At 44.4% G+C, this 24,315-nt stretch overlaps 1 protein-coding gene across 10 annotated transcripts in view; it reads left to right on the top strand.

Annotated features, from left to right (window-relative positions):
- BEND7 (BEN domain containing 7) overlaps window positions 1-24,056 on the top strand; it is a 47,502-nt gene extending 23,446 nt beyond the window's left edge. For 3 of the 10 annotated variants that reach the window (XM_030479318.1, XM_030479321.1, XM_030479326.1), the window contains 4 exons: window positions 4,246-4,471; window positions 9,557-9,676; window positions 17,411-17,461; window positions 22,177-24,056. In XM_030479318.1, coding sequence (XP_030335178.1) covers window positions 4,246-4,471; window positions 9,557-9,676; window positions 17,411-17,461; window positions 22,177-22,238 — 459 coding nt within the window. In that variant the 3' untranslated portion in view covers window positions 22,239-24,056. Of the gene's footprint in view, window positions 1-4,245; window positions 4,472-4,739; window positions 5,158-9,556; window positions 9,677-11,387; window positions 11,634-17,410; window positions 17,462-22,176 lie in introns of those variants that run through there. The other 7 variants (XM_030479319.1, XM_030479324.1, XM_030479323.1 and 4 more) reach the window with 7 other exon arrangements.
- Window positions 24,057-24,315: the final 259 nt, after the last annotated feature.

Raw genomic sequence — 24,315 nt, 5'->3', positions numbered from 1 at the left:
TTTCGCATGTAAAATTGCAATAAGCATATTTTCTTGGTTCATATAATACATATACATTGATAGAAACTTCACGTAGCTGGTGGCTGATTGGCTTTGTTTAATGGCCAAAGAGACGCCATGCGAACCAGTTCACTGATGGGTAAGCTGATCATTAATTTCTCTAATATATTTTTAATTTTGAGCAGGCAGTTTCCAATTTCCTAAGTACTATGAGCTAGAAAAACATAATTAAATTCAGTATCAATAAGCGTAAATGAAAACAATGCAGCAGATAATATTCTACCTTTCTGGAAGAGGGAACTAATAATGAAAAAGAGCAGTCATGCTAATTCGGTTATACAGATGCAAGCCACACCACTAATTAGATTGCAGTCTCATGCCACAGAGTCTGTGTAGTGATACTGAGTAACTAGTTTGAGGCTTTTTCGGAGGTTTTCCTTTTGTAGTATCATGCTTAATAATGTTTGAGGGAATGGTCTGGGGAGGGACTGGTAATTTATCTCCAGTACACAATTCGCGCTTATAATTTTTCCTTGCTTGTGGCACTCTGTTCAGCTTGAAACGTGGGTTTGAAAAGAGTTTTGTGTTTGCAATGGAATTTAATTTGGCTTTATGAATGTGTTCCATTGCTGGACACAATTCTTTAAAGGTGCCAATTTGACCTAAGGGAAAAAAAAACAAGAAGAGAAAACATGTGGCTCATAAATCAGGTCCTCATCTGCCCTCCCATGCTTCGGCCCCTGCTTGCCGCAGTAGTTGTTTGACTAAATTTACAGAGCCAGAAGCCTGAGACAAACAAATTGATTTTGTTTCATCTTCGAAAAGAAAACAGTAGAGTTCTGAAAATAGATACATTTAACAGCGAAAATCAAATGTGACCTTAAACATTTAGAGAAGGCTGAAGAAAGTCACTTCTTTCAGAATGAATGGCAGTATTATCTTTTCCTATTTATTCGTAAGCATCTCTAGTGTGCTCGCGACCAGCGTGCCTGAAAAAAAAATGACAGACATTTCACACAGCACCATAACTAAATGTTCCCTGGAGAATATTGCACGAGTTGTCTCTAGTGTGTGCTGTGTCATATGGCAGGACTGCCACTGCTGTTGTTTTGCAAACATTTATGGAACTTTAAGAAAAATCTCTTTTTAATGAATATAAAATTGAGGCTCCTGAAACCAGAGCAACTAGTTTGGATGCTGAGATGAAATACTGCTGCTTACGGAGGTGGAAAAAGCCTTTGTGAGACCAACTCTTGGTCTGGCGCATGCATGAGAGAACCTGCTTTTCAAATGTAATGGTCTGTTACTCTTAGTTTAACTTTCTTGTGTTGGTTTTACTGTTGTAGTATTTCATTTCTAACCTAATCATTTCTAATCTAGGTAGTACAACCTACTAAAATGTCTAGGATTAAATCTAATTCACTGCCTGTTAATTTTAGCACAGCAAGAGCCTTTGGCATTCAGGTCTTACTTATTTTATTATACATGAATAGTTCACCCACCAGTTCCTTGTGCCATGATCATTATCTGCTAACAAATGCTTTTCCTTTTGAGAAATTGCATTCAAAGTGATCATAAAGTTCAATTAGGTCTTTGATTGAAAAACAGTTTACTACTAAAGGAAAGCACGAATAAATCAGTGTTTTGCCTTCGAATCATTTCACTGATACATAAATTGATTCCTATATTAAGAACAAAATAGTCAAAGCTAAAATAATATTGACTCTTCCATGATGGTGCACTGGTAAGGTCTTAAGTGTATTTTACAGTTGTATTAGTAGGGCTTACACCTCTTCAAAGCATATCACAAGTCTCCTAAGATGAGCTCAGGGAGGAAGGAATCCTCCCGTGGAGCATAAGGGTGAAATACAGACCATGGGAGCAGGGACTCGTGATCCTCCTGGTTTTTGGGGGTTTAAGCAGGAGATGTCAGAAAAGTTACCACAGCAGTAACTGGCTTGTGGTGGTTGTATCAGCACCAGTGTGGCAGCAGGGCCAGGGCAGTGATCGTCCCCCTGTGCTGGGCACTGGTGAGGCTGCACCTTGAATCCTGTGTCAGTTCTGGGCCCTCACTACAGGAGAGACATTGAGGTGCTGGAGCAGGGCCAGAGAAGGGCACCGGAGCTGGTGCAGGGCCTGGAGCACAAGTGTGATGAGGAACGGCTGAGGGACCTGGGGGGGTTTAGTCTGGAGAAGAGAAGGCTCAGGGGGGACCTTATCGCTCTCTACAACTGAAAGGAGGATGGAGCCAGGAGGGGTCAGTCTCTTCTCCCAAGTAATAAGTGGTAGGACCAGAGGAAATGGCCTCAAGTTGTGTCAGGGGAGGTTTAGACTGGATATTAGGACAAATGCCTTCACCACAAGGGTTGTCAGGCACTGGAACAGGCTGCCCAGGGCAGTGGTGGAGTCACCATCCCTGGAGGTGTTTAAACGACATGTAGATGTGGCCCTTAGGGACATGGTTTAGCGGTGGATTTGGCAGTGCTGGGCGAACGGTTGGACTCGATGAAGGTCTTTTCAACCTGAACAATTCTATGATTCTGTGGTTCTATGATTAGTGAAGATGTTTGTCTGCCCCAGGCATCTTGTGTCATCGAGGTTATCTTAGATCGCTATCATAAGACCCAAGACCCAAATAACAGAATAGGACAGGATGCCTTTTTCACCATGACAACTGCATTTTGGTTTTTGATTACCACGAAGTGGAATCTTTCCCAAGTTGTAAACTTGGCCCATGTTTTTTACTTTTGAAAATCGTTCCTGTCACCAGGAACTTTAGAAGTAACACGTTAAAAACCCACCTACATCAGAAGACTGTCAAATGTCAAATAGAGTAACTCTGTTTTGCTGGATCCAGCAGTTTGAAAGTTCTCAACTAGAACAAGCTGAGAAATATGCTTTTTAGATTTTAATTGCAATCTGAATACTTAAAAATGCTTCATCCTGGCTTCCCAAAGCATTGTAATCTCCAGTTTTATTGCAAAACACACATGTACATCATAGAATCCTATCCAATGTTAGAATATGCGTTGAAAATATACTGCTTGGTGTAACTCTCTTGATACTGGGTTTTAAAAATCCATGAGAAGAGTTATACAGCCAAATCCTCCTGAGATTGGCAGCCCTTTCTTGTGTCTAGACTCAAGACGTTTGCAGGTGATTTGATGGGAGATGGCATTTGCTCTTGCTCTGTAAACATCTTTGAAAACACACCGTCACTGATGGATATATTTTCATGTAGGGGGAAAAAAGAGCAAGTTATTAGGAGCAAGCTTATTTTCTCACATTATGACCGCTGTTAACCTCTTCCCCCCAGCGTCCACATAATACCTTAAAAACGTTAGTTTATTCCTGATGTATTTTCATTCTAGATACGTAATTATTTCATACAGATATCTTGTGTATCACAGAAGAAAACACTGCAAATATTGATTGTGTAATTTCTGATATGTACAGACAGGGGCAGCAAAAAGACTCTTGGTAAGGGGACTTCCTTGAAGGACTTTGTCTGCTTTGGCCCACAATGCACTTGAGACTCTTGTGAAATACAGGAGGATTTTGTTTCCTCTTCACCTCCATCTCATTTTCTAGCAGCCGTGTAAATCCCTGTCATTTCCCACTGTGCTGAAATAAGCTGTCTACATAACGTCATTCTTTTCTAAGGTTGCATTTGGGGAATGTGGAAAGGAGGGAAACATGGATGATCAGCAGGTGCTGGCTCCAAGGACAACCTCAAACTCATCATCTACTCCTATGGGCTTCATCTGTGCTGGAAGCCCATGTGGAACAGCCAGTAGCCCTGCATTTGTGCTGCTTGGAAATGCCTGGCTGCCCCACAGCCCACTCACACCATTTGGCAGTGAAACAAGTCCATAAAATGGTTAGATAAATGTCCAGAAAGCATTGCATAGGAGTATTGCTCTGGGATGATCCTCTGGTTTGTCATTATTATCCAATATTGAAAGGTATCTCTTTTCTTTTTGTTAGCTGCACGCTTAGAAATAATGTCAGTAATTGTCACCTATTACAGTGGCTAGACATGAGTATGATTATTTGATTTGCCTTTTAAGGTGCTTATTCACTGATGGGGTTTGATTTCAATGAAGTAGGCTGCTGTGGTACTGAATAGTTGGCAAAAGATTCAGGGTTTGATTAAGTGATTGTAAAGTCTCACCAGTGCATGATTGAAGTAAAATAACGTCTTTGAATGCTCCTTTAATTAAAACATTTGTATTCTTTTGGTAGCCAGAAGTGCAACTTGCAGAAGGCTTTGACGTCTTCATGCCGAAATCTCAGCTGGACTCTATATTATCAAACTATACTCGCTCAGGAAGTCTGCTCTTTAGGAAGCTGGTCTGTGCATTTTTTGATGACAAGACTTTGGCTAACTCTTTACCAAATGGCAAAAGGAAAAGAGGGCTCAATGACAACCGGAAAGGACTAGACCAAAATATTGTGGGTGCAATAAAAGGTATGGGTTTTGCTTTCTTTCCTATGTGGAATTAGAACATATTCTCAGCTACAGAGAGTGTAAGGGGATTAGAATTTCTGACGTGTGTTAAGTCTATTAAAATATGCAGTCTTATTTTTATTCCCTTTCATTCACTTGTTAAAAATAGCTTCTACGGGGAGAGCTTGTGTTAATTTTAAGCCAGTGATCCCAGTTTGTGAAGTCAGGCTCTTAAGGTTAGAAACTCAATGTTCCCATAAGGTAATTATTTTTCTCTTCCGGATACCAGAGATGCAAAGAACTCTTGAAAACATAATGACAGTGTAACTGATTGTCTTCAACCAGAACTCTGCGGCTTGCACTGCATCTGACTGTCTGCTCTGTAAATAGTTGAGTTGTTGATGGCTGGATTGGGGAGAGATGGAGGAAGATAATACTGGGACCAAGATGAGTTTGATGCTTATAGGAATGGTGGTGGTCCTTCTGTTGAGGAAGCAGACTTCTTAAGTCAGTGTGAGGACCCTGTGCTGGGGGTGGTTCTTAGCAGTCAGTGTTTCTCACTTCCAGAAGAACACATGTACCTTCAAACTCTCTGATCACAACATATAAAGAACTGGGATTAGGCCAGAGATTCTGAACTGGATTCTATTACTTTGAAATCTGAGATAGTAGGGAAGATACCAAGTTACCAAAAGCCAGGCTGTATTGCAGAGTAGAGCTTATTTTAGAGGCTGTGACTTGTCCTGAGATACAGATTGCCAACACAGGAGACATAAGGCAATGAGAAGAGCTTTTGTAAGTCTATTGGCAATGAAGGGAGACAGGGAACCTTTTGCAACCTCATCTGTGGCCAGTTTTGGCCCCCTCTCCCCATGCAAGAAAGACACGGACATACTGGCTTGAGTCCAGTGGAGAGCCACCAAGCCTTATGGTATTGAAGCAGGTAAGTGGTGAAGTACTTGTGTGAAGTGACATGTGAGGAAAGGCTGAGAGAAGTGGGAGAGAAGATGATTCAGGAGGAACCCTATGGCTGTCCACAACTGCCTAATGGGATGGTGTAGAGAAGATGGAGTCAGACTCTTCTCAGAGGCACAAGAGGCATTGGACACATGGAAAATTTCCACGTGATACAAGGAAAAGCTTTTTCAATGTAAGGGTGATTGAGCAGGGCTGCGGGATCTCCATCCTTGGAAATACTCCAAGTCCAGAGCATCATGATCTAGTTGTCCCTGCTTTGAGCAGCAGGCAGGACATGGAGACCACCAGGTGATCCTTTCAACCTGGGCAGTTGTGTGATAGAGTATAGTTGTGGCTAAGTCATAGTCCTAACACATCTCACAGAGCTGCTGGCAGACTTTCTTACAGTTATCATTAAATCATTTTTTTTTTATACTTTCCTTTCTTGAGCTCAATAATCTGCAGATTTCTGAAGGTGAATTCCCTCTATCTGTATCTCATTCTTCCTTAAAAGCTTTCATAAATAAGTTAAATGGAAGAAAAAGGAGTTCAAAATTACTTAAGAAAAAAACCCCAACAAACTCTAATTTGAGCAGCACTGTGATAAGAGCAATGTTTTTCAGTAGGTGCAGCAGCACTGTTAAAATAGCATCAGCACCCACTGCAGAGATCAGTGTTACTCAGTAGCTAAGCTTGTCATGGAGCAAATTCTGAGGCTTGGTTTAACCTCTTCCCTTGAGTTTGGGAGAAGAAAGGGGGGAGTTGTAGTTCCAACAGGTAAATTTCATCTGTGATGGTACTAGTAGGTACCACTTGGTATTTACAGTATTGCCCAAGTGCTCGATTCCTGATAGGAAAGCCCATCCCTGCAAACTGTGATGGAATAAGATGCCAAGGGCTGTCGTCCTGTGGATCTCTCCTCAGCCTGGCTCCAATAGCACCCTTCTTCCCTCCCAAGAGCTGGGCTATGGGACACTGTGCTTTCATTTATTCCAAGAAATAACTGAGCCAGTATGAAATCTCCACAAGAACAACATCATGTTGTTTGCATTATTACCATTAGGACATTCCTCTACCACGTGCCCAGATATTCTTTAGTGGCACTTTTAGTCCTTTTCCATGACAGTGATACAAAAGGCTACGTTCATGCCAAAAACGAGCAGAGAACTTAAAAGAGGGACTGTTTGCTTGAAAATCACTCTTCCTGTCAGAAAACATTTTAACTGCTGTCCTTACGAGTGATTTAACGCTTCTGCAACAGGATGATTAGCCAGGGAGAAATCCTCTTCTGACCTTGGGGACTCAGTGGCAGTTGTTGAATCAGATGCAGTGTTTCTCCCAGGCAATCAGTTTCCCTTGTGAGTTGCAGCAATCTTTCACTCAGAACTGGGGGAGAAAAAAACCAAGATGGGAAAAAAAGATCAGAAGCTGTTATTTTTCCTTTATGTGGTTGGCTGGAAATGCAGGCAGTGAAGTCCCTCCCTGCAGAGCTCTGTAAGCTGTGTTCAAATGTGTGATGTGTCCCCTAGGGGTCCATACTGGGACCAGTACTTCATCAGTGACACAGACAGTGGTTTCTAGTGCACTCTCAGCAAGTTTTCAGGTTACACCAAGCTGAGTGGTGCAGTTCATTTGCTAGAGGGAAGGGATGCCATCCAAAGGGACCTCAACAGGCTTGAGGAGTGGGCATAATGTGAAGCTGAAGTTCAACAAGGCCAAGTGCAAGGTCCTGCAACTGGGTCGGGGCAGCCCCCAATATCAGTATAGTCAGGGATAAATGGATTGAGAGCAGCCCTGCAGGGAAGGACTTGGGGTACTGGTGAACAAAAACCCAGACATGAGCCAGCATTGTGCACTTGCACCCCAGAAAACCAACTGTGTGCTGGGCTGCATCAAAAGGAGCGTGACCAGCAGGCATTGGACTAGATAAATGGGGGTTGGACTAAATGATCTCCAGAGGTCCCTTCCAACCCTAATGATTCTGTGGTTCTCCCCCTCCACTCTGCTCTCATGAGACCCCCCCTGCAGTCCTGTGTCCTGCTCTGGGGCACCAGCACAAGAGGGACGTGGAGGTGTTGGAGTGAGTCCAGAGGAGGACATAAAGATGCTGGAGGGCTGGAGCAGCTCTGCTCTGGAGCCAGGCTGAGAGAGCTGGGCTGGGGCAGCCTGGAGAAGAGAAGGCTCCTTAAGGGGAGACCTTAGAGCAGCTCCAGTGCCTAAAGGGGCTTATAAGAAAGACAGAGAGGGACTTTTTACCAAAGCCTGTAGTGACAGGACAAAGGGCAGCAGTTTTTAACTGAATGAGGGTAGGGTTATATTAGGTGTTAGGGAGAAACTCTTCCCTGTGAGGGTGCTGAGGCGCTGGCACAGGGTGCCCAGAGAAGCTGTGGCTGCCCCATCCCTGGCAGTGTTCAAGGCCAGGTTGGACACAGGGGCTTGGAGCAACCTGCTCTAGTGGAAGGTGTCCCTGCCCGTGGCAGGGGGGTTGATGATCTTTAGAAGTCCCTTTCAACTCAAACCAGTCTATGATTTTATGATAGAGGGGTTGTTAGCTCAGGCGGACTGGAAAGGGGAGATCCCACTTCTCCTGCCTCCTTCCTATTGCATTCCCATTCGTTTTGGCCTACCTTGGTGGTTTCCAAACCACATATTGAGCAGTCAGAGCTGTTTTGACTTTCATTCAAGAGAAGAAGCAAGTTAGAGAAGCAAGTTAAAATATTGTCTCTCCAACGTGGCCAGACTCTGGCTTCCTGTGCAAGCAAGTGGGCAGAAGCTGTAATTCCCACTGTAGGCACTTGCAGCACTGGGTACAGCCTAGTGTCACAGATTGTCCCCATGCCCTGGTCACAAGCAGGAGCTGCAGTTGCATGTTTGATATAAGTAGGAGTCTTTAAGTCATTGATCAGGTTCCTGTTGTGTCAGGTACCACATGGATTCAGAAGGGAAGCATTATTTCTGCTTTCAGAGAGGCCATAATTGTTGCAGATCAGACACTGGCAATGTGTGGGGCTGCACTGACTGCTCTGGGAAGCCCTCACATTTGGTCTGACATCCTTGCTGATCAGACTACAGAGGAAAGTACTGCTATTGCCTTTCATGCAGGGGTTTTGTGAAGTTGTTAACATGCAAAGAGTTTGGAGGGTGGGATTCCTTTCAGTCCCCTTACACTTACCAGCTGGCACTGCTTCTAAAGCGTGTGTATAAAAATACTGAAATGGTCTTTTGTTGTTTCATGCTTCCCCATCCCATTTGTGTGACATTCATTCCCAAGGTTTACATATTCCTTCATCTGGGACCACTTTTCTCTGTTTCCCAGTCATAATTGGACACTGGGCTCTGAGACCTCTGACCAGGACTACAATAGCAATGCCAACAGAAATAATGCCCCTTTTTTCTATTTCTTGTCTAGTTTTTGCACACCTCTCAGTTGCATGATGAAAATCAATTGCATCGGTTTCACTCCTTTTATAATCCTGTATTTTGGGTCTAACATTGCTGAAGCTGCCACAAATACGGAATTAATGTTGACTTTCTGTTGAGCATTTTTACCAAATATGACATTGGACCTGTAGGTTACTTCTTTCTTCTCAAAAAATGGCTTTTTTTTTTTTGTTTTAGTAGCATTATAAACATGCCATTAGTTTGGCAGTATGAAAACTGTAGAGATTTCCACAGAGGCAGGTTTTCTATCTGTGATCTGTTTGCCTGAAGCCTTAGGATCCTGACCCAGAGGCCATTGAATGAGCAGATCTTCAGCTCTCTCCTTGTACCATATGGGAGGCAGCATTTACAAGTGCCTGCCACATCTGGAGGCTCTTTTCAAAGTACACTGCTATTTTTCTGTGATGGTTTTGTGTGAAACTCATGAATGGAAGAGCTCAGGTGTAGACTGTTTCTCTGGAATAGGCTTTTATAAGGAGTAACTATGGTATTATTGTGATATTTATACACACAAATGACATCTGAATGATGAACTCGTGAAACGCTGAGTTGGGCTTTATTCTTGCAATCCCAGATTTGGCCATTTAAATGCTTTTTGATGAGTGGTTGATTTTGTTATTGTGGATATATTTTGTTTCAAATCCTCTCCAGTCTCCTTTTGTCCATCCTGGTGGAACACTTCAAAAAGATGGTATCTTTTTATTTCAGTCTTTACAGAAAAATACTGCACAGCTAACCATGTGGATAAACTGCCTGGTCCTAGGGACTGGGTCCAGATTCTTCAGGATCAAATTAAACTTGCAAGAAGACGGTTAAAAAGAGGCTCAGGTATGTAAAAATACACGAAACAACATGTGAGTGTAAGATTAAAAGCTCAGAGCCTTTGTACCCACAGAAGTGTTTTCTTGTTGACGGTAGAGTTGCACATGTTCACTCTATGAAGACAAGACCCCTAAGATTTTAGCAGGTTTCTGTGTAAAGTGTGTGTTTCCTTATGTTTGGTGTGGTAGCAAGTTTAGAAACTGCCTTTGCAGCCAAGTTAACTTTAAGTCTTTCTCAAATGTTGTCTCTAACCCGTTTCCATTAGCACCCAAACTCTTCTTCCCAGTGTTTGATGAAATCTGAGTCCTAAACTAGCCGATCCATTCAGGATTGCAAGTAGAAGTCTTTAATTCTGTGCTATTGATGTGACGAGCCCCTCACTGTGCTGTTAAGACATAACCCAAATGCCCTTTCCCTTTAAACTCTGTGTGTCTGGAAGGATAGATGAGTTTTCTCACATTCCTCGTGAAAGAATCAACATCACTGTAGCAAAAAACCACCCACAAATGCCCACCCTGGTTGTGCCAGCAAGGTTCTGCAATACATGGGAGGGAGCTTGCCAGCAGTGAGTAATAGGTAATGTAGGTAAGGGTTTGCAGCAGAGCTGCTCGACTTGGGCTGGGATAACTTGCATGCTTGGGGCCAGGACCAGCCTGTGGAGAGAGCTCAGCAGTAAGCTTTCATCCCGACAGGACACAGCTCCAGTGATGAAGAGCAACAGGCAGTCTCGAAATCCCTGGTAGCATTCATGGGAAAACAGTATCAGTGATTAAGAGACATGTAAATACTTTATAAACCTTAGTTAGTCCCTTCCCATCTTCTCTTCTATCCTACAAGGGATTTTCTTCATGCAAAGCTTCACTTTTCCTTATCCTTGTGTTTTCTTAAGGCTCTCTCATGGTTGTATTTCTTGCCCATCTCTCCCTCAGAGCATCTGACACTGTTGTCTGAGGCACATCAGTTGTGCCAGTGTCCTTAAACAGGGTCCTTCACTGTTACCATATTTAACTGCCTGCCTGTTCCCCTCTTCCCTTCTGCCCATCACCACAATTACATGCCTGTAGCATCCACAGGCTGATGGGATGGGAAACCTGATGGCTCTGCAGAGGATGCTGGTGGTCCCTATGGCTATGGGGTGAGTAGGATCACAGGAGATGTCCTCTCCAGCTCCCTGTCTCAGAGAGACGATGCTCTCTGTCCAAAGCTGTGACTCTGAAACACACTCTTAGGCAAGCATCTGAAATCATTCTCCACATTATTAACGCCAGGAGGGAAAAGCATAAGAATGAGGAAAATGAGAAACACCCAGAGACAGAAAGAACACGGGGGAGGAAAAAAGCACACATTATTCAGTAGGATAAGCTTCCCTTAGTGGAGAAGTGAACCAGCACTAGCCTTGAAAAGGGTTTCTTATGTGTAGGGGGAGGGAGGAGAGAAGGATAGGAGATAATCTTGTTAAAGCCAGTGTCAGATTACTGGTGTTGTACAACAGGACTGAGTTCTGCCCCTTCCAAAGCTGCCTGTTCCCCCAGGACAGGAGGGTGGAAGCGGGATGCCAGGCTGCAGTAAGGTGCGAGTGCAGTGCGAGATGTGGGGAGCAGAGAGGGTCCTTGGGCTGACTGCAGAAGATCCCTCAGGGAAGAGGATTGACCTAATTTGGGTTTGATTTTTGTTTTCTTTCATCCTTTTTTATTTGCTGTTCTTGGTGCCTCTGCAGGATATTAATTAAAATGACAATGATGTTCAGCTTTTGCCTTTCAAACGGAGCCACTTCCATCTCTGGTCCTTTCTCAGGATGGGGGAGTCTAAGCAGAGGATATTGTCTCTAAGCTAGCAAGACTAGGAAGGAAAATAAGTGAAGCTGAGTGTAGAGTGACTGAATAAGATAGGCTCCAATACCTGTCTCTGCCTGCAGAGGGAAGGTAACTCACTGTGTGTGGATGAGGAGTGAGCAGCAATGTGCCTATCAGCCCTTTGGGTTTATTTGATGAAAGTACACAGTACCTAGATTGGTAAAAAAGCTCTTTTTTTGTGTTAGTTTACTGGCCATTCCTTGAAGTGCACTGCTTTCTCTCTGACATGAGGCCACAGGCACACATGCTCTTTCTGGTGGTGCAGGAATGATTGAACACACCTCTGTGGCCATCTGCACCTTACCCTCCTCTGCCATATCCACAGAGCCAACCCAACCTGCCCTTGCACTGAAGCAAATGAGAAGTTTCCCAGCCTTTGTGACAGCAAAGCAGTAGATAGCAGAGAGAGGCAGGAGCAGACAGTAACATCTTCATCTTGTTGAAATAAGATTTGTTAGTACTTCTGTTACAACCATGAGCTTCTGATACAAGGGATGTAAAGCTGATCAAGCAACAGATCCATTTAGTCCCGTATTTTGTTTCCAGCCATGGCTGTTAGCAGATGCCTGGGGAGGTCTATAGAACCGAGGGAAGGATGTTGGAATGTTTGCTAGCACAGTCCCACAGCCCGCAGCAACTTTATCCTGATATAAAAGTGGTTGTGTGGGAACTATGCACATTTGAACTATTCATTGTGAAACCATACCAAAATTGTTACAGCTGTGTGTAACTTACAGAGACCAAAACAGGAGGGGAGGGCAGGCACGAAGCTAGGTTTGATCTGCTGTGGGGAGAAGGTGTCCCAGCACTCCATATTACAAAACTTAGCTATTGAGAATATGAAAACTGTGGGAATTGCAGCCACTGAGATGTGGGACTCAGCACTCTTCCGGCTGAGCTCTTCCAGTCTGTGTGTGGCTGGTAGGGCAGAGGCTGAGCCCTCCTGAATGAGTATCCTCCTGTCCATACTCCCAGGTCATTCTCTTTTTAGCTTTGTCTCCACTTGCTCACTGAAACATGCTGGCTCAGTTTGTGGGCATAGACTAAGGTGCCCAAAGAACACATCTGAGCCAGCGTTAAGATAAACTCACCCAGGGCTTTCTGAGCCAGTGAGTCTCCCTGCTGCCTGATGGCACCAACGTGTCTACATCGGTTTCTGGTTTGTCGTAATGTGCGGTCTTCCTATGGAGAAAGCTTAAGATGATCCATTTATTTTACAAGAGCCACGAGACAACTTTTTAGTCACCACTGAGCTGGGCTAAATTTGAACCAGAAGTGTTTAAGAGAGGAGGGGCAGGTTTTCCATCCTGCTTGCTTTCCCCTGAGCCATTTAGCACGTCCTCTGATGAGTTTTTCATCTCAAACCAGGCAGTAGGACACTGCATTCATGAGCAGCCCTCTCCACTTTATGCTGTGAAACATTATTTCAAGCTGATAACGTAAATCCTGCTCTTGCTTTCAGTGATACTCATAATTTCAGAGGATTCTAGCAAATGAATGGGGTGGATTTGCTTCTTGTACCCCTTTCTATAGGGTGTACTCAGCAGAGTGTTTCCGTGATCGCTGGATCGTAGATGCTGCCCAGCTTCAACCTTATTTATGATGTTTGCCTCATCTCCTAGAATTAAGGACAGAAAAGCTCCCTGCATGGAAAGCTAATAAAAAAAAAAACCCTTAAAAATGCTGCTTTCTAGAAAATAGTTCCCCTGTGCAGATTTGGAAGGTTGTTATCCTAAGCCAAATAAAAATACATTTAACTTCCAAATCGGTGACAATATTTTTTCATAGCTGGAAATATTCTTCTTTTTAATTTCTTTATTTTGCTTTGGGTTTTCTTGTGAGTTCTTTCAGATTATTGCCTGAGATCTGAGGCTGGGGTAAGGTTTTTTATTTGTTAGATCTGAGCATAAAGCTGTCACTGGCATTAAATTTTTATTGGCCTTGTTCAGTCTCTTCAGAATTTCACAAGTTGGCTGTCACAAAGGGGAGAAGAGACTGTAGGTTAATGTTACAAACAGATGTTATAGTTAAAATTAAAGAGTGTGATAATATTCAGCCTTGACTACTGGTTCCATATCATGACAACAGCACAGTGTGTGGGGCACGGCTTCACAGTGCTAGATCTTGTCCCAGCAGAGCAGCTGAACCTTTGTGGATGCTGGGATGAGACATAAAGTGGCCCTGGAAGAGAAGAAGTCAAAGGAAAAGGCACGTGCAAAGGTTTCCTCTCTTAAAGCAGTGTGAATTGCAACGCAAATTGCCTTGTGATTTGCAGTGGTAGGTTTTCCATGGTGTGGTTTTTTCACCCTGCAGAAGAGAACATGGGTAGGTGCCTGGTGGCCTTGTCAGTGGCAGCACAGAGAGAGACAGTCAACCATTAACAGAGAGATCTTAAACCAGGTACAATCAGAAGGAACTGACTGGCTGTTCCAGTCACCTCTGTCCCAGACATAGCATCCAAGCCTTTTGATTACTAAACTCTCCATCCATTAATAAGCAGTAGGTCAGGGGCCACACGTCTCTCACAGTAAGTTCTTCCTCCCTTTTTATGTTCTGAAGAGCCTCTAAGCCATTACTCAGCAGCAGCAGTCCATTGCATAGATGGGAAAGCTGATGCTGTGTGAGTAGTACGCCCGAAGAACACAGGGTAAGAGCTGTTCATGCAAAGTGATTACCTTGTGCATAACCTGGAAGCTTTTGATCGCCCTATTCCATGAAGGAAAATATGGCAATGTTAGAAAACATGCTGACATTTTCCAGGCAGGATTAATTTCAATAAATTACATGCTGTGCCGCTTCATCCTTGAATTGTTGTTTAAAATTAACATTACCTTGTTGCAATATAAAATAGTGGGAATGAAGGAAAAAAAGATGCTTACCTTCTATTCTGGAAATAAGCCTTTTCTCCCACATCCTTGTTCAAACTGCTGCTCCCATTGTTTCATATGAGGGGGGTTTTTTTTGCTTTCTCTTTCTCTTCATCCTTCTGATTCCCCTGCTTTGTGTCTTTGATACAATATCTACATGTTGCGAGAGATCAGGTTGATTTTTTGTTGCTCAGTAGTACACACAGGGCCGGGAAGGATGGAGGATGCACGTCCAACATGTGCTACAGTGCTTTTGTGGCCAAAGCTTAGACAAAGACAGCAATATTAAACTGAGTAGCTGCTGCATTCATCTTCCCAGCTCTGAGATACGGGTACCTCTGTCCAAGGAGCAAACCAGCACTTAACAGACAAACATGTACATCAGAAGCTAAACAGTGTTATTTTTTCTGTTGTTTTGGAGGAGGTTCTATGGAAATTACCTTTGGGATTGTTTTGTTAGAGCTGCTGAGCTCCGTCTAAGCAAAGGACAGAAAAGATACTCCAGATTCCCACAGCACCTCTATTCCTGCTTGCCTTGTCTTGCAGGCTGGCTCAAGACAAGTAAAGCTTGGCTGGCAGTCTCTGGGTGCGGTTGTTGAAAGCAAACCTTCTTTCCTGCTTGGAATGATATATGGAAAGCTGGTGGTTTACATCCATGTTGGGAGGTCGAGGTGTTTGTCATGTCTTTGTGATGTACTTCACCCGCAGCTGCGGTTACACATCCAGTTTCATAAAACAAATTCAGGCAGCTATTGAGAAGAGGGAGCAGTTTCTCTGGGCATCTGCTGCGCTCCCACTCCCGTTCTGGTGCTGGCACAAGCATTCGTGTGGTGATGTTGTCAGTGTTTAATGAGATCTTATCTTGGTGACCATATAAACATTTGTGCTGGCGTGAGGAACAGGACTAGAACAGTTGGTGGAGAGCTGGACCTCACCTGTCAGTCTTGTGCCACATTAAAATGGCACAAAGCTGGTTCTGCAAAGTTGGAGGCTCAAGTCCTTATCTTCTTTGCTAGATTCCATTTGTTCCTTTCTCTATCACTGCCTTCCTCTGAGTTTAGTATGTGTAAGAAGAGCAGTTAGGCAGAAAGGTAACTCCATCTCTAGAGCTACCTCAAGGGTTGCTACCTCACTTGAGTGGTCGGCTGTTTCTCAGCCTGGTTGGCACCAACCCTGGTATTGATAGAGGGGAGACTTTCCAGCCCATTGCTAGCACTCAGATCTGGCTTCTCCCATTTTCATAGCGTGGATCCCTTCAATCCAAGGGGCGAGTTAGAGCTTTGTCTCTGCTCAGTAGCTGTGCCACAGAATCACTTGGTGCAGGTTCTTCATAACATAGAAGCTGGCCTCAGATTGTCAGAGTTTTTAAGCTGCGTATATCCTGTTGGCTGTTTCTCAGCTGTTCATTTCACTATGGTGTTTTCTCCCTTGCACATCCAGTCCTTCCATCACTGGGAGTCCAGTCCACATCCAAACCAGCCTATAAACTCTTCCTATTTATTAAGCCACCCATTCCTTCCCATATTCAATATTTTCACAGTAAGCTGTACCAAGCACCTGGTTTGTCTCTGCCCACCATGCCACCTTCTCACAGAAAGCAGAAACAGGTATCGATACAAGGCACAGGGTCACTTGCAGGCCTGTGCCATGTACTTGTCAGTGCTCTTCATTTAAACCTTCTATGGGAGGAAAGCTGCTTAGTATCAGGGGTTTTAGATTGCTTCTGTTTTCTTTAGTTCATTTAATTTTGCAGAACTGAGTAGGGAGCAAACAGGTAAAAACTCAACTGACATCCGTGCACGTGGAAGAGAGAGCAGCCTCTTGGTCCAGGGATGGATAGCCACAGGTTGATGGATCTCCATTAGGAAACTAATGCAGATCAGGAGCTGGATTAGTTCTTACAATATCTCATCATAAAGGCAACAACTCAACATCCTCATGTGTAGAGCCATGATAAAGATGACCAGGACAGTTAGCTTCGTTCCAAGTGGGAGCTGAACTAAGTAGCTCAGTGCATCTGTAGCCTTGGTCAGATTTGATCCCTATGGATATTGTGCAATAAATGGATGTAAGTAGTTGTATATCCATCACACTGACCATGTACAATGTAATGGGCTGGTCCTTTATAACCACACCTAGTTTGCTGAAGTGCTTTCAAACATCTCATTGTGTTTTATGGGCCTTAAATACGATGCTGAAGTGCCAAAAGACAAAGATAACAGCATTCTGAATGAGCCCTGTGTAGGTTAGGCACTGATTTCCTGTTACATGCTTATAACTTACTCGGGGTTCACATGCACACTCCAGGGTACTACAGTCTAACAAGTCACTGCACATCCGCTGAGCCAAATCAGCTATCTTTATGCATACCCTTGGCCTGTGGCAAATACGAGATGAACAAATTAGGCTTTTAGCCTTCCCTTCACTGTGGGCTAAATGAAGTCAAATGATCTTGCATAAGCTGTGGATGGAAAGCACGTGTGTATACACACACTGTAACTGCCCCTGTCCCTGGGTGCTTACGTGCTTTTTTAATCACTGCATCTTTGAAGACACTTTGCCCTTGTAAATCTGTGCCCCTTGTAAATCTGTGGTCGCAGAAGTTTGGGTGCAGGAATGGGGGTATTCAGCCTTTCCCCAAAGGCAGTGGATGATGGCAGCTGTCAGAGGGTGGAGATCCAGCCTTCCAAGGACCGCTGGGGACATTCCTGACGTGACTTTATCAAATGCTCACAACTCCTTTCATCATCCGCTTATCCTGAAACCTTAACAAGAGCAAGGTTACTCCATCCCATCGCTGGCACAACTGCTTCTGAATACCCAACTCCCCTCTTCTAAGTTTGCATTTTTATTACATGACCTTTTCCTCCGAGCAGTGAGGTTTTACACTAAGCAATAGCAAATTGCAGCGGAGGAAAGTAGATAGAAAATGCAAAACCACTCTTAGAATATGCAGCTTTTTAATCGCGTTCCCCTATTCAGTCAAAGTAATGAGATTTCTTGTTTATATTTGCAATCAGCAGAGGCACCTGACTGTGATGAGAAGCCGGACATTTCTCTCCTCCAAACAGGTAAAATGCATTCAAATTTTTATCAGCTTCCAATGTATTTGTTTATTTATGGCACAGAAGCAGATTTCAATACTCCTGGCGTGCCACATACAGGCAGGTAATTGCACACAGGACCCAGGTGTCTTAAGTTTTCAATGGCCTGTATTAAAAAACAAATGCATCAGAGTCTTACCCCTCTATTTCCCCCTCTATTTCGTATTCATAAAGCCTCAAGGTTCATGGTATCAGCCAAGCTAGTAAGTAAATTACTGTTCTTACACCAGACTTGTGCTCACCCCTGCTATTTCTGGGAGGTTTTTGGTCGGTTCAAACACAATAATTTATATCGTAGCATGTGCTCAGCTGTCCAAGGTATTAGCAATCATATGTTGGGTTCACAGAAGGATTGCAGAGATAGTTACGTGCTAGTTAAGTGTTGGGTTGCTTTTCCTTGAAGTGCAGCCTCCCTGCCTCAAAAGCCTGGCAGCTGCTGAACGGCAGCTTAGCTGGGTGGGCTAGGAAGGAGGATTTTTGCACGTTGGTGCACATGGTGTTGAAATCAAGACGGGCTGAGACTGAAATTTGAAGCACCCTCTTGTTAAGAGTCAGTCCATCAATAGGTGCCCTGATGGTAGGAGCTGAGCTGCCATCCTCTGAAGATCCAGTGGGGCCAGAGTGTGGGGAGAGTGACATTTCCCTGCATTGCAGGGTTGTTTCCCTGTAATTTACGTGTTATCCCCAAAGCTAAATTAAAAGGAGGGAGGATCCAGACAAATATCATGGATTATGGTGTGTTTTTATCATGTTTCTAAGGTGTAACAACAAAGGGTGGTTGGAGATCACCGCTGCTATTGCTGTGAAGAACAGGACAGTGTTGCTGAGCGCAGGCCATGCTACCTGGAGGCTATGGGGATGGACGGGAGAGTAGTAGTACTGTCATAGCGAGGGCTTCCTAATCTCTTTAGCATAGGGGCTGGAGAGAAGGAGCTCTCACACACTGCTGCTGTGTGCCGGAGCAGCAGCTGCCAGCCATGGAGCGCTGCCGGTTGCAATCCCGCTGTCGGAGCACGTGCAGTTACTAAGGAATAGGACCAGCGAAGCAGTCGGGAGGACAAGCAGCTATAGTGTTGTTCTGGCAAGGGCCCAGGGGGGGCTGGGAGCACACGCTGCCTGGGAGCCGCCGTGCTGCTTTCTTGGCCAGCCTCTGAATAGCGTTTCAGGGCACGGCGGTGATAATAGATGCAGGAAGCTCTGGTTTGAAAGGTCTCTTCCAAGTGACATCCTGTTCGTTGCTTCTATCAGGGAGGGAAGCGGTTCTGTTGCAAGAAGATCCTAATAAAGGTCGCTGTTGCAACTCAGCGTTGTCTTTTCATTGCTCTGGTGGCTGTGTTGAGGAGAATTATCGGGTTGTTGTGCTCTCTGAACGCGGTGTCTGTAGTTACTACTCGCGTTGTACGTCTCTGATGATGTGCCGAGGTGGTTGTGGTAGCGAAGACAACTCCCTTTCCACTTTACAACAGATCACCACTGCATTCTGCTTGCCTGTGCACCTCCGAGTATCCATGCACGCAGTTTTGGAGCTGACATGCTTCCTCGCAGTGTATACTTCCACACACTACCCACGGAAGGACACCTAAATAAACCACGCTGCAGTCTGCACTGCTGCGGGAGGCGATGCTCACCGGCTGTAAGCCAAACGTTTGGCTCCCACCCGTCATTATATGTGTGCAAGCACCTCTTTATAGCGCGTTTCCGTGTAATATCATACTGTTCTCGGAAGCAAGTGATTTAAAGTGATGTTCAGACAGTATAATGACAGTAATTATGATAGAAAGCCAAAATACAGATGCTTTTTATCAAGGACTGTAGCAAAAGAGGTGGACTATAACTTTTACAGGGGTCTTTCCCTGTCAGCATAGCTGGTTTTGTAAAGGGGGGGTTACTGACAAGTTCTTTAAAGAGAGCCTTTGTGTGGTTTATTCAGCTGTCTTCTTTGTTTAGCTTGGAAAATCTTTGGGGAAGAGTCTCTCTGTGTGTTTGTACAGTGCCTGGTGCAGTGGGCCTCGGTTGCAGATGACAGCTAATAGCAGATAAATCACAACCTCAAGTTGCACCAGGGAAGGTTTAGATTGGATATCAGGAGAAATTTCTTCTCTGAACAGGTTGTCAGACATTGGAACAGGCTGCCCAGGGCAGTGGTGGAGTCACGACCCTGGAGGTATTTAAAAGATGTGGCACTAAGTGACATGGTTCAGTGGTGGACTTGGCATTGCGGGGTTAATGGTTGGACTCGATGATCTTAAGGTCTTCTCCAGCCTAAATGAGTCTATAATGCCATGATCAGTGATTAATCTGGTGTGTTGGTAGAATAAAACCAGACTGAATTGGGCTGCTTGATGGTGGGCAGGAGACGCAGGAGGCTGGATGGGGGGAGAAAAGGAGGGGTACAGAAGTGGTCTAGGGCAGACATCAGATGGTTGCTCTCTTGGTCTTCAAGAGTTGAGCAAACTTGTGAAGCAAAAGCACCCAAAGTGGATGATCTGAGTCAATCGTAAGTGCTGGTGCCAGAAGAAAAGGATGCTTTCAATCTGCCTTTGCTGCTCAGGCAGTGCTGCCTGTGACACTGGTGACATTGTGAACAAGATCTGGGTATATGTGGACTAGCGATGCCTCAACCTTCGTGTTTTCGGATCACAGCCTCTGTCTGACACTTCATTGGAGACACCTCACTCAGAAGTGTGGTTGCTGTTGCCCTCTTCATCGCTGATGGGAAGAGGGCTGCTTCCAGAGAGGTCAGATCTGCTCAGGTCGTGTTTGGAGGTGGCAGCAGGACGGGGCTCTCTGCAGTAATAGGTGCCTACAGCTGGCTCTGAACCTGCCCACCATTAGCAAAGTGCTGGGCTTTGAGGAGCACAAGGGGTGTTTTGTTTTCTAAACCCTCTTCTGGAACTCTGAAGCCTTGTAGAACATCGGAGCTGGTACATCCCCACAAAACTAAGGGGGACATTTTTTCCCAATTAGATTTTAGCACTTGTGAGCAGAAATCACGCTCCTCTTTTAAAATCACCATCAATGCTGAGAGGGCCTTTGCTTTAAAAGCCATTGATCGAAGGGTCTTTAAAGTAAATGGGAAGAACTGTGGCAGTTAAACTTGCTGGGAACGTTGGTGCATTGACACATAAATCTCAAGAAAATACTAGAATTGTCTCTAACAAATGTTATCAAAGCTCAGGGCTTCCACAGCACCTACCAGAAGGTGAAGGTTGTGTCCAGACCTGAGCTGAGGTGGGTCAGACAGCTCTGGGGGTAATCACCATTGACTAAGAGGAAAGACTGATTAGTTTCTCAGTGCTCATGGCAGGGGGTTGGAACTGGATGATCTTAAGGTCCTTTCCAACCCAAACCAGTCTGTGATTCTATGATACAGGCACCTGCAAGGTGTGAGATGGGTCTGTACCAGGATGAAGATGTGGCAGCTTTTAGAGTCTTTCTGTAGAAGTTGATATGGCAAAAAGGCTCATCTTATTTTGCTCTGCAATTGACACAAAGCATCTGGATCTTGTGTTTTAAAAGAGAAACAACAGGAAGGCATAACCCCAAAGTTCTGCGTGTGGAAACAGATGCAAGGCAGCTGCACCACCCTGTTCTGGCATCTTTGTCCTGAAAATTGGATTTGTAAGGTATATGCAGCCCAGGACCATGCAAGAGCCCCCCTTATGCCCCTGCTTTGGGCCACAGCTGTGCCGAGAGCTTGTGTAGTTTCTCCACACTGGGGTTAATTTCAAGATGAGAAAGAATTCTGATATCCCTAAAAGAAGGCGAAACACTGACATCCCAATCCTCAGGTCCAGGGGTGACACAGTTTTGTGAGAAGATGAGAGCAATCTCTTGGTAAAGAAACAGATGATAAGAAAACAGCAACGAGCCAATTCTATACAGGTTGTCTCCTTTTCTCTTGAAATACAATATCAAGAAAATGAAACTTCAAACAATACAAACCCTTTTCGAAACCTTAAATACAAATCCTTTATTGTAATATAAATCTTTATCCTTTCAGTGCATGCCTGTATGAGTCTTCCCTTTTCATTGGGTTGCATTTGCCTCTCAGGCTGATTGATGTCTGTCTCCTATTTGCCCTGTGTTCTTAGTGCGCTCCTTGTAATTCTTCTGTCCATCTTTCATTGTTCTGTTTAGAAAAAGCACATTCTTAAAGTGCTTTAAAAAAGATGGGATATAATCACACCGTGCACCTTTTTATATCTCTCTATAATATAGATAGGTAGGTATTTTTTTATATATATATTCTCCCATATGCATTTAGACCGCTGCAAAGAAGATCCCAAAGTACGTACTTGAGGTTTAAAATTCATGTGGTGCCTTTTCCCTTCTTCAGAACCTAACTTCAAAGGGGTGAGCATCTCAGTGCAGTTTGTTCCGGCCTCTAATGCAGCACTTGACATCTGAAGTGGGGGCCCTGGATGTAGTGTGAGCAACTTGGCTGGCAAATATGGACTCAAAAAACTATCAGGTTTGGGTTTCTGGAGCCAATTGAGCCCTACTCTAAGTGGAATCCAGCAGCCGCTGCCTGCGTGCACCCCAGCAGCTCAGCCCCAGCACGTGTTAGAACTCAAATATATAATTTCCATCATGTTCATTTTTCCCTTTTTTGGGGATAATTGACTGATTTTGTGAATTCCTGTATTTTTAGCTGATTTCCTCACTGTTTCTCCCCTCAGGTAACCTTTTCGACACCACAACAGATCACCTGATAGACGCAAACCTGGATTTTTCCACTTGAACTTCACATCCCGCATCAGTGTTCGTAGCGGATAGAAACATCCTCTCCTTTGGATGACGTTCCCACCAGATCGGCACGAGAGCTTCCGTGTACCACAAGGCACGGACAACCCACACCGCTTTCATTCCAGCTTGGTGTCGTTTCATGCATTTTCCATGTAACCTCAAATCACGAAGCCACCAGATCGCTTCACTCTTCTTCATCTTAATTAAAGATGATTTCCCTCCGTATCCAATGCACTAGTTAATTAGCAGGGCATCCACTCTGAAGACATCCTCTTGTTTTTCCTCCGTGATTGTGTTTTTCCATGTGACTGTCACACTTGCCAGCAGTCTTTCACCTGAAGCCACACAGAGGTGAATACACACAGCCGGGTGACTCTTCCTGTCCCCAGGCATCTCTCTCCATCAGGAACCCAGGGGCTCGATGAGCGTTTGGCTTGGCCGAGCTCTTTGCTTCTGCAGACCCACTTTTCCTATCCTGGCTGCTGTGTTACCAATGACCAGGATTCCTCCCAGCAGTGCCCAGATTCCTAATTATAGCAAGGAGAAGTTATTCCTCAGACAGTTTCCCCCTACGTGGTCCTGTTGAGATAGCTCTTGAGCATCTTTGTAGTGCAGATGGCTGGAGGTGGTCATTCTCCCCTCATTTGCCCTGCACTTCAATCTCAAACCATTATAGGTTGCTTATTGCCAGGAAGAGGGTCTGCACACTGTGATTTTTCAACCACTGCCCTTGGCAACAATATTCAACCATGTTTTAAACTACAGTCACCTTTTCCCTGGCACTCGATTGATATCTCAGCAGTAAAGATGAGTGAATCGATCAAGACATTGCACTATCTTAGACATTGAAAGGGTCGGTCCTTTCGGGTTAGGGCTAAGGTAAAATCATATGTGCCCTCCATGCAAACCTTCACTTCTGCACCTTCATCAGCACTAAATTCACTTTAAAGATGTTGGGAAAAAGTGTGGCAGGTCTTAACCTGCATCATCCATCACCAGGTAGTTTGAGCGTGTTGCCTGGAATTCAAGGGAGAGCTGCTAGAGCCTTCACTGCTGTGTTTCGTTTCCCTGTGGATATTTTAGCTGCATCTTCTTTGGGTTTGAAACTGTTTGGCCTTTGAGTGTCTCAACAGAAGTGCTATTACAGAGTGGGATGGTTGTCAAAATACTGAATCTCTTTCTTTAACAATCCTCAAGCCTGTTTCTCAGATGCCGCCGAATGCCCACAAATAACACCGAAGCCAACGGGAACACTTTGTTCTCTTGGCACCTGAGAAAGCAGGCTCCCAGCCCTTCCCCACACACCTCCTGTGGACTCTTAGGAATGCCTGTGTTCTCTCTGAAGCTGTGGAATAGATTGAATGTGCACTGCAAACCTTAAAGATTCGAGTCTTTTCCTTCCTTCGTGGCTTGGAGTTGCCTGTATTGGGCAGAGGGCACCGCTCTGTCGTGTCCGTGTCGTATCCCTTCAGCAAAGGAATCAGCGTTTTGTAACTTTGGGAGATTGCATTTGTGTTTCCTTCCTGTGACTACTGTTCAGACTTTCTTCAGAAATCTTTTTATAGGGTTTATTAGAGAAAAAGAAAAACAAGAAAAATCATTCCGTATTTAGGTAAAAAATGTCTCAATCTTCTGTATATATGTTTTATTAATATGTAAATATTTAGCTATTTTTAAATGACTATGTTCTTAATAAAGCGACAAGGGACTAGTTGTGAAATGGTGTATAATGTTGTGGCGTGGTATGGATCTCTGGGAAACCCTCTTTGTCAGTTCGAGAAGAGAAACCCTACAATAAATAACTTTAATTGCACGCGCGTCCCTGTGTTCTGTGCTGCATTCCCGTGTTCCGGAGGAATTAGCCACCTAGTAGCAGAGGGAAATGTATAGGAAAACCCTAAACCTTACCACCAGGACGCTGCTTTCCCAGCTGGCTCAGAGGGAAACCACGCTGCCTGCCAATCACAACAACGTCTATATCCAATCTCATAATAACTCTCGAGTATTAAGTGCTGATATGCTTGAAGCCTAATTTTAATTGAATTAGGTGCCTTTATAATCTGCACTTAAAA

The sequence above is a fragment of the Strigops habroptila genome, chromosome 3 (assembly GCF_004027225.2).
Source record: "Strigops habroptila isolate Jane chromosome 3, bStrHab1.2.pri, whole genome shotgun sequence".
NCBI lineage: Eukaryota > Metazoa > Chordata > Aves > Psittaciformes > Psittacidae > Strigops > Strigops habroptila.
This window is presented reverse-complemented; position numbering and strand designations above follow the sequence as displayed.